Genomic DNA, 10,706 nt, shown 5'->3' with positions numbered 1-10,706 from the left:
TTAGCTAGCCAAAATTTTGTTTGCGCTAGTTGCTAGCTAAAAAAACAGCTCTCAGTTTTTTGGGTATAATTTTAAAAATCCACATATTCAAATAAAATGCTTCTGAGTTTGAAAGGTTCAAAAATAAAAAAGTTCATGAATTCAAAAAAAAATCATGAATTCAAAAATTCATGATTTTAAAAAATTCCACGAACTCAAAAAATGTTCACGAATTATAAAAAATGTAAATTAAAAAATTCTGACGAATTAGAAAAAACGAATTTGAAAAAGTTTCACCGATTTTAAAAATGTTCAGGATTGTTTTTAAAAGTTCATGGATTTTTAAAGTTAAAATTTAAAACTAAAAAAATGAACAAAAACCTGCCCCCAAAAGAAGAAAAAACCGGTTATTCACAAAACGAGAGCGAGCCTTCCGAGCCCATTACAGGCGATACAGATGGTCCAGCCCACTAGCTGTGCCTTCGGCGAAAACAGTAGAAACCGGCGCTCCTTGGGCCAAAAAAAAGCAGCACGTCGCGCGTGGGTAAGGAATTTCTTCGCGTGCACCCAAACGGAGTACATAATTCCAAAAAGACCCTCCCCCGGGCCAACGCCACGCCATTACTACCGTCCAACGCTACTCCAAGCTCCACACAATTTCCCCAACCGGAGACTCGGACAGACAGGGTCGCCCAGATCGGAGCAGATGACGGCGGCAGCGGGAGCGGCGACCCGGCCGGCGCTGGTGGTGGGGGCGCTTGTGGCGGCGCTGATGATGCTGGGCTCGGAGGCGGTGTGGCTCGACCTGCCGCCCTCGGGGACCAAGTGCGTCTCCGAGGAGATCCAGCCCAACGTGGTGGTGGTCGCGGACTACATGCTCATGTACGAGGCCCACGCCACCGCCCACCCCACCGTCGCCGTCAAGGTAAGCGCGGCGCGATCCCCTCCCTTCGTCTTCGCATGTTTGCTTTCTTGTTCCAGTGGTTTGATCTTGATCTAGACCGGTGAACTCTCGCGTGTTGGGATCCAGGTGCAGGCGACTTTGGGGGCGATAGATACTAGCTTGTTTTAATTATTTGTGTTAAGTTTAGTTGGTGGATTGAACTTTTTGAGTCAAAATTAGAGCCTCCGTGGCAATTGAATTTGGGCATTTTTAGAAGAGAAAACTGACCAGCTTAAGTTAACATCTCCTAGAGAAGTCAACAGGCAAAAGTTTTACATTTAGTGTAAGTTGGTGCACAGGGTCTGTGCTATGTGGATTATGGTAAGGTTAAATGATGTTAATCCAGTACTCCAGTAGTTTGTCATGAATCTGCTCATATGCTCCAGTGCTTTGTTCTGGAGGAAGCAGCTGAGGTTTGAACCGTTGAGCTAGACATGGTGGACTTGATGCGAATTGACCCAAAGTGCCACTTCCTAGTTGCTTCACATCGGGGCAACATGCTGTGGACTGATAATTTCTATGCATGTAGCAATATCCCAAGTAACGTGACCTGCAGCTGCAGGACTCTTTGGGCACCTGGCACCTATTATTAGAATAGCATGGTCGTAGGTACTGAGACTAATAAAAGATGATTGGGGTTAAGAAAACAAGCGAGGGATGGATTGTTATTCATTATCACCGCTATGGATGGGCTGATGAGATTCTGGTAAGATGCAATCATGTTTGCATGTGGGCAGACGGATGAACATACAGGGATATGACATAAGGTCCCACTTCTCACCCATCCTGTTGTAGATAATGAGAACTTCAGATTTCAGACTCATGATGTGTGTTGCGCAATCCAGGGAACCAGAGATTCGATGATACATGTGTATTGTAGCTCATAACTGGAAAAGTACCAGTAAGTAACTGGGATTAGCCACATGTTCACAACTCTGTCGTTCATATGTCCAAGAATTCTGCAAGCAACACATGGATTTGTATTGTACTTTTGCGGTGCCTATGTTTTCTTCTGTAAAACTTTTGTGGTGGCTAAATGGTGCTTTGGCATGCTGAGTGTGTATGAATATGGTGACTTTTTTTGCTAATGTTCACACACATAATTAGCATAGCATGTCCATATATCAGTTAGTCTTATGGAAGATTTTTTTAGAAATGATGATTTCTGAAGACAATTTTTTTTCTTGCTTACTCATTTGTATTGTACATGTTTGTGTAGGTTACCTCACCATATGGCAATACTGTACATCACAAAGAAAATGCCACAGTGGGCCAGTTTGCATTTACAACTTCAGAAGCTGGAAACTACCTTGCTTGCTTCTGGCTAGACAGCGCAGAGAAAGGATCAGGAGTATCTCTAAATCTTGATTGGAAGATAGGGATTGCGACAAAGGACTGGGACTCTGTTGCCAAGAAGGAGAAGATTGAGGTGTGCCAATTATTTAAATACACCTAGTCCAAATGGCACTATACTTCAATGTAATGCATTGTTTTTTGTTCCTGATTATTTTAATCTGAAATTTCTGTGTTCAGGGTGTTGAATTAGAGCTCGCGAAACTTGAAGCTGCAGTGGAATCCATTCATCATAACTTATTATATCTCAAAGCAAGGCAAGTTATCTATTCTACTTTTTGTGTGTGTTTTAATAGCCAGACAACAGATTGTGGTCGTTGTGCTACGTTGCACCAGTCTATTTAGGTAGGGGAGTCTGTAGTCTGTACTATTTCCAGTTGGATGTTTTTATATAGGCTAAATATAAATATACTTTGAACTAACTGTTACATATAAAAGTTGGTGACTATGAAACTACAGCATTGTGATTTGTGAAACAGAACCTACGGGTCTCATCTGTCTTGGGCTGTAGATTGAGCTGCTATTTGAAGTTCTTAGGTGGTCTTACAGTTCTTGGGATATGGACAAGCAAACCTACTAGCTTTACTTATCTTTACTACAATATAATATTTGGAACTGGCAATGCATAGCATAATGCGTGATCTTGATGTGTTTATGCAGGGAAGCGGAGATGCGGGAAGTGAGCGAGAAAACGAATTCCAGGGTTGCCTGGTTCAGCATCTTGTCACTGGGCGTGTGCGTTGTGGTCTCCGCTCTGCAGCTATGGCATTTGCAAGGCTTCTTCCAGAAGAAGAAGCTCATCTGAATTCACTCGTTTCACCATGTACTCCTGTACTGTTAACTACCTTAGCAAGAGGACAGTTTTGTCGTATTTATTTCGACAAACTCATGTGATGGACAAAACAGTTCCCTGGTACAAGATACATGATTTCAATACCAAGCAGTTCCTTGGTGTTTGGTGCTTGATACATGATATTATGTGCAATAGAAATATTTTCAAATCTGCTACTTCTAGGATTATATTTGGCCTTTGTGTGTGACATAGTATATATAGATTGTGAAATTTTATCATTGTCTCATCTGAATTTCTTTTGGTACCAGGGAATTGAAATACTCCTAGTATTAAAATTTATTACCATCTACTCCCTTCGTTCCATAATATAGAAGCGTTTTTGATACTACGCTTTGACGGAGGGAGTATTTTCTTGCCGTGTGTTTGGTTGGGGGTAATTAGAGCTAGGGGAACTTCAAATCTATTGTTTGGCTGGAGGGATTGAGAATTCACAAGGGAATATGCATAAGACTTGAGACTCCAACTAACAGGCGAGGGAGTGTGCTGAAAGGGAATTGTTTTAGTGAGTCAATTGTAACCCTTCATCCTAATTTCTCTTGTCTAGTCCCTTGTCAATTCTCATGAACCAAATAAGGGAGTACAATTTCTTCGCAAATTGTCAAACATAATAATTCCTATCATGCACCAAACAGAGGATTGGGATAAAACGACTTATCTCATGTCTAATCTCAATACAACTCCTTGCTTTAAACTCTCATTCCCCCTCTCAAATACTCCCCCCGTCCGAAAAAGCTTTCTCTCAAATGGATGTATCTAACATCAAGTTAGTGCTAAATACATTCATTTAAGGGACAAATTTGAGAGAAGTTTTTTTGGATGAAGGGAGTATTGCCAAACATGCTGTAGAGCACTTGGGGTCTGTTTGGTTTGCGCCCTAAGCTTGCCACGCCTAACCTTAGTCGTGCCACAATAGCTTAGGCATATATTTGGTTTATTGCCATATTTGTGGCTTGCCACACTTTTCTAGCCACTTGGTCCACATGTCATAGGCCTAACTTTTTACCAAATCTTGCCACACTTATGGTGGCCATTTTGTAAGCCATACTTTATCTAAGATTAGTTGTGGTAAAGTTAGCCATGAACCAAACAGGCCCTTGATTTTGGGGCTGTACTAGGCTTGGCCGGGCCATGTCAGACACAGACAGTGGGCTTCCCTAAAAAGTGGTTAGACAGTGCCCAGTGGGGCTTCGCCGGATAGACGAATCACGGTCGGTCAAACAAGGCAGTCCAAACACTCCGCAGCGTCAGACCGCACCACAACCAACCGCGCACCATGCGTCGTCTCGGCCACTTCCCCCTCCTCGCCGCCGTCCTCCTCGCGGTGGTCCCGCACCCGGCCCACCCGCTCACCGAGCTCGAGACCTCCCAAATCCGGCGCTTCCAGGACTACCTCCGCATCTGCACCGCCCACCCCGCCCCGGACTACGCCGGCGCCGCCGCGTTCCTCCTCCCCTACGCCGCGTCACTCGGCCTCAGCTCCAAGACGCTCCACTTCAGCCCCTGCAAGTCAAAGCCGCTCCTCCTCCTCACCTGGCCGGGCACGGACCCGTCGCTCCCCTCCATCCTCCTCAACTCCCACCTCGACTCCGTGCCCGCGGAGCCCGAGCACTGGATCCACCCGCCCTACGCCGCGCACCACGACCCCGCCACGGGCCGCGTCTACGCCCGCGGCGCGCAGGACGACAAGTGCCTCCCCATCCAGTACCTCGAGGCCATCCGCGGCCTCCAGGCCGCCGGCTTCGCGCCCGCACGCACCGTCCACGTCTCGCTCGTCCCCGACGAGGAGATCGGCGGCGAGGACGGCCACGAGAAGTTCGTCCAGTCGGAGGAGTTCCGCGCCCTCAATGTCGGGTTCATGCTCGACGAGGGGCAGGCCTCGCTCACGGATGTTTACAGGGTTTTCTACGCGGATAGGCTGGTGTGGAAGCTGATCGTCAAGGCCACGGGGGCTCCCGGGCATGGGTCGAAGCTGTTCGATGGGGCCGCCGTGGAGAATCTGATGGATTGCATTGAGACCGTGGCTGGATACAGGGATGCACAGTTCGAGAAGGTGAAGTCGGGCAAGTACGGTCCCGGAGAGGTGGTGTCCGTGAATCCTGTCTACATGAATGCCGGCACGCCAAGCCCCACTGTAAGGATACTCCTACTTGTTACTTTGTTAGCTATTTCGTTCACTGCACGCTGATGAAATAGTAGAGAGCAATGATTATAATTTGAGATGGTCAGACAACATCATATAGAGCATCTATTATTATTAGCACAACTGAGATCAGCTCTGTCAGCCAGTGCAAACTGACGAACTTCGTAGGCTTATCCTAAATTATTCTTTCTACAAAACGTACATCAATGGGTCGAAGTAGTAAACCTAATTAATTTGTTCAAGAGATCTAGTACAAAATGAAGACTTGAAGCAATGCCGTCACGCACTTCGTCAGTAAGTCAATACTGTGGGAGGCAATTGCAAAACCAGATATTTTTTTGTAGAAAACAGTGTTTGGGCGCTAACTGCAAAACCCACACATATCTAATGAGGATAACTAACAGGGAAAGGCTAGATGGCATTGCTTCAAGGGAACTGGAATATGTGCAAGGGAGGAAGGGTAGAGGAACATAGATTAGAATGCGAGAAGATTAGCAAAGAGTAGATTAATTCTTCTTTACTAATAGATGCATGTTGATAGGGACTGTGTAACTCTATCTAATCCCTAGGTTACAATCTGAACTGTAACGAAACTTTTACTTTACATGGAATATACCAAGGACATAAACTCAACTAACAACGGTGCTCATTATTCTTATGTCTAGTTTCCAACTAACAGTAGCAGAACAAAGCACAGTTCAGCATGAACAGTACTTTGCTGTTACACATGCCAAACAGTACCACAACACAGCATATCCTCCTGCTCTACGCCTATTCCATTCCTTTTGCTTTATTAATTGAACTTTTCTATGAACTGAGATCATATCATTTTCTATTACTTCCAACGTAGCAACTGGCAGTTCAGAACAAGCAAAAAGGTAAAAGAGTTCGGAGTACTAACAAGAAGCCCACTGATCAAATCAGGTCTGGGGCCCAAACTGTTGGACAAAAAACATGTTAGCAACCAGTGCCATCTCAGATTTATTAACTAAACTTATGTTGCTCTCTCTCTCATACTAGCGTTTTTGTTAAGGCCAATGTTCAGGAAATCGTTAACTGGTAACTTCTCGGTCAACTGGCTATTAGGGGATTAGTAGGTGAATCGGCCAATTAATCGGATGATAAATCAGTTAATCGGCTACTCGGCGACCCACCAAGCAGGGATTAAGCAGTCAGTTAAACTGATTTATCGGCCGATATTTTGAACACGTGGTTAAGGCATTGGAATTATCTAAACACAGAACTCTTGTGTGATTTACTTAAATGTTCTATCTTCTATGTTCATGCAAGTATGTAGTTCATGTAGTACGATATTAGCATGCATGCCAGCATCATGTTGCATGCACATGAGCTTGCTGGACGATGAGCAGAGCATTGAACAAGGGCAGTTTTGCTATATGGCTAGGAGCAACCAACTGCTTGCATTGACCACCCCCTGTTCCAAAATGTGGAGTTAAAGGATCACAGCTGACCAAGCTGCAAGTCTTAAGACCCGCTTATTTCTACACTTCCAATCCTTCTTTAAAATATTCTCGCTTAGATGAGACAAATATCCTAGTACTTGACATGCAGGAAACATAATCTGACTTTTTTCGGTAGATGTTCATCATTCTATTACCTTGTTTTATACTATATTTTAGATCACTTTGAAGGTAATCATCTGTCGGAATGAAAAGGTCTAGACCTGATAGCAATAGAGGATAATTTACAAATTTGTGCAGTAGATGCCACTATTACCTTGTGATTTGCAAGTAAAATTGAGGTAGTCACGTTAATCTAATATTTTGGGAGAGCACTTTGAAGATAGTCTTTTGACAAAAAGGGCAAATATGTAGATCTTGCAGTAATGGGATGATCTGCAAAATGTGTGGTACATGCTGCCATTACCTTGTGATCCCATAATTTTGAATTACTGTATAAAATATAGTTATTTTACTTGCATATTTTTGGAAAATACTGAAGCAAATGTAGAGAATATGCCATATTATATTAACATCACAGAGTCTGGAATATGATTTCCAGGAACCAAGGTCTAAAACATAATTTCTTGACAGTATAAGGTCTGTAGTACACATATTCAATACATGAAAAAACTAAAATGGAATTATACAAATACAGGGTGTCAGGGTCTAAAACTTAATTTACAACACTTTGTAATCAACTAGAGGGTTGCTATGCAATATACAAGAACCTAGTTTGAAGCCTGTTTGCCCTTTCAGATTTTACAATTCAAATTTTTTGGATCACAAGGTAATGGCAACATCTACTGCACATTTTGCGGATTAACCCGCTACTGCAAGATCTACATATTTGCCTTTTTGGCAAGATGACTGTCTTCAAAGTGATTTTCCAAAATATTAGAATTAATGTGACCACCTCAAGTTTTTACTTGCAAATCACAAGGTAATAGTGACAGCGACTACACAAATTTCCAGATTATCCACTATTGTTGTGAGGACCTTGTCATTCTGACAGATGAATAACTTAAAAGGATTTTCTGAATATAGCATAACGCAAGGCAATAAAACTATGTAATTTCTTCACCCATTAAAATATACGTCTCCTACTGTCCTTTCCTTAAAAAAAAAGGTAACAGCATTATGAACATCTATTCTATTGACACAACTCACTCATCAAATCATGTCTTGGGCCCAAACTGTTGGGTCATAATAAACATTTTAGCAACTAGTTCCTATCTTAGATTTATTAACTGGTCTTATGTTGCTCTCTCTCTCTCTCTCTCTCTCTCTCAAACCAATGTTTTTGTTAAGGCATTTGAATCATCTTAACACAGAACATTGTAGTCTGATTAACTTGGATGTTCTATGTTCAGGCAAGTATGTAGTTCTTGTAGTGTGATATTTGCATGCACGTGGTCCTGCTGGACGATGAGTTGAGCACCGAACAAGTGCAGTTTAGCTATATGGCTGGGAGCACCCAACTGCTTGCATAGACCATGCCCTGATCCTAATTTCTGGATTAAAGGATCACCATTGACCAAGCTGCAAGGCTTAATACCCACGTATTTCTACACCTCCAATCCTTCTTTCCAATATCCTTGCTTAGATCAGACATGAATATATATCCTAGTACATGTATGAGATCGTTGGGAGTCCCATCTCTTTGTGTAACCTAGTATTCATAATATTTTCTGGCAAAATCCAGTATTTGCTATCAAATTGATTTTAACTTTGGCTTCCACTTTTCGCTATGGAAAAGTTAGAATAGTTCTTGAAGCCAATGTTAGAATCAATTTGATCGTTGAAAGTTTATTTTAAAATATCACAGCTATTAGGCTATGTATAGATATAGGGCTTCATGTGAGCTTATTCACAATAATTATTACTTCCTCTGTAAAGAAATATAAGAGCGTTTAGATCACTACTTTAGTGATCTATAAATGCTCTTATATTTCTTTACGGAGGAAGTATTTATCATCATGCATGTAGGTAGTAGAGTAATTTTTGAAGCAAAAGTTAGAATCAATCTGATTGTGACAAGCTGGGTTCTTTAAGAACTTTCAGAACTTTTAGGCTATGTATAGAGATAGGTCATGCGAGTTTATTCACCATGATTATTTCTCATCATGCATGTAGTTAGTAGAATAATTTTTATGTGTTTGTTCTAGCCCAACGATACTGGAGTGGAAGTGGTCCTTCGTCTTGCAGTTTGGTGAATGCTGAATTGATGATCCATTAACCCAGAGTAGGGATGAATGCATCTGGTTGGTTGCTCCTAACCATCAAATCTGAGCAAAAGTTGATTTGCTCAGTTGTCTACACATTGGTCCAGAGCTCAGCAGCTGCAGTTCTTTTAAGCAGACGTGCACTTGGTCAAAGGTCTAACTATCAATGTCAGTGAGGCACTAAAGCAAACCTGCATTAGGCATGCTCTATTTTATTGCACTTTATCTGCACTGCTGCTATCTTTGTAATGTTCTCGAGATGCCAAACCCATCACAATAAGACAAATTAATAGAGGTCTGGTATAGACAGTGGCATACGCCAAAAATCAACATTGTCACAGAATCTATTCATTTCTACACATGGCTTCTGTGTAGTCTCTAAAGACTAATCGATGCAGGGCTTTGTGATGAATATGCAACCTTCAGAAGCAGAGGTGGGTTTTGATCTCCGCCTTCCTCCAACCGAAGATATTGAACAGATTGAAAGAAGAATCAAAGAAGAATGGGCACCAGCTCATAAGAACTTGACTTACCAGGTGAATATAGTTTAACTTTTATGTGGGTAATGGAATATAAATCGAATTTTGCATTGGCAGTCTTCTTCTATTACTTGATTTTCTAAGTTCCTGTCTTTGTATTGTACAGCTGATGAAGAAAGGACCAGTGAGGGATGTTACAGGACGTCCCTTACTTACACCAGCCAATGAGTCAAACCCATGGTGGTCTGTATTTGAACAGGCTATTATCTCGTCGGGTGGAAAACTAGCAAAGCCTGAGATCTTATCTTCAACCACGGACGCCCGATTCGTGAGGCAGATGGGTGTTCCAGCCCTTGGATTTTCTCCAATGATAAATACTCCAATTTTACTTCACGATCATAATGAGGTAATTGATCTTTGCCTGCTATTGTAATTTCTGTTTACATAGTGTGATGGCTGAGTCAATTTTATCTCAAAATCGCAGTTTCTGGAGGACAAAGTGTTCCTGAGGGGCATCGAAGTGTATGAACATCTTATTAGGGCGCTAAGCTCTTTCAAAGGCTGATTCAAAATAGACACATAAATTCTACCATTGTTGTACTCCCGTCACATGTAAATTGAATGTAGCAAGAGAACTCGGACGCCCACAACTATCATGCTCCAACCTACAGTTAGATTGGTTCGGGCTCAACCACATAATCTGCGGATAATGGAAATCTGCGGATGATGATCTCTGAAATAATGGAAATCTGCAGATGATGATCTCGGCGCAGGTTAAATTTGTATGTAATGTAAATACAGAGTTACGAACTGTAACAAAGTCGATGTGTAAGGTATTTCTCCATTTATGGTCTGCTGGTAGCCTGGTATCATGTCTGCCGAGGGAAAACAGAAGTGCTTTTTGAAACAAGACACCCAGCATCGTAAATGGTTCTGCTGCATTTGTTCTTTGCCCCATCTTGCAGGAAGTAGATTGTTTCGCATCCGGGGCAAAGATTTGGACATGAATCTTGCTTCTCTCCCATCCGGGGAAGCTTCTCCGCTCCTTCCGGCCCATCCACTCCATGCCCCTGTGTCACCCCGCTCCTCAAGTCGTGATGCCTTCCAGCTGCACGAAGATAAGCCTGTAAAAGATGGCGATAATATATTCGCGCTGTCCATTTCCCCAGCCTCGCCGAATAAAAGAGAGCAGGAAGCCACTGCAGGGCTACTACGTCATGTCAGTCAGCCAGGGGTTTAAGTCCTGCCAGCTAGGCTGTTAAAACGCGTGAGCG

At 42.6% G+C, this 10,706-nt stretch overlaps 2 protein-coding genes across 2 annotated transcripts; both read left to right on the top strand.

The window, feature by feature from the left end:
- Positions 1-585: 585 nt before the first annotated feature.
- Positions 586-3,289, top strand: LOC119329597 (transmembrane emp24 domain-containing protein p24delta3-like). The gene is made up of 4 exons (XM_037602660.1): positions 586-904; positions 2,142-2,351; positions 2,456-2,532; positions 2,936-3,289. The coding sequence occupies exons 1-4, from the start codon at positions 686-688 to the stop codon at positions 3,078-3,080; spliced, it is 651 nt and encodes a 216-aa protein (XP_037458557.1). The 5' UTR covers positions 586-685; the 3' UTR covers positions 3,081-3,289.
- Positions 3,290-4,360: 1,071 nt separating this feature from the next.
- LOC119329542 (aminoacylase-1-like) lies at positions 4,361-10,326 on the top strand. The gene is made up of 4 exons (XM_037602603.1): positions 4,361-5,259; positions 9,352-9,489; positions 9,599-9,838; positions 9,917-10,326. Exons 1-4 carry the CDS (start codon positions 4,402-4,404, stop codon positions 9,995-9,997), a joined length of 1,317 nt encoding a protein of 438 aa, XP_037458500.1. The 5' UTR covers positions 4,361-4,401; the 3' UTR covers positions 9,998-10,326.
- The last annotated feature ends 380 nt before the right edge of the window (positions 10,327-10,706 follow it).

This window comes from Triticum dicoccoides, chromosome 7A (assembly GCF_002162155.2).
Source record: "Triticum dicoccoides isolate Atlit2015 ecotype Zavitan chromosome 7A, WEW_v2.0, whole genome shotgun sequence".
Taxonomy (NCBI): domain Eukaryota; kingdom Viridiplantae; phylum Streptophyta; class Magnoliopsida; order Poales; family Poaceae; genus Triticum; species Triticum dicoccoides.
Note: the sequence above shows the minus strand (reverse complement) of the source record. Positions and strands in the feature narration are given on the sequence as shown.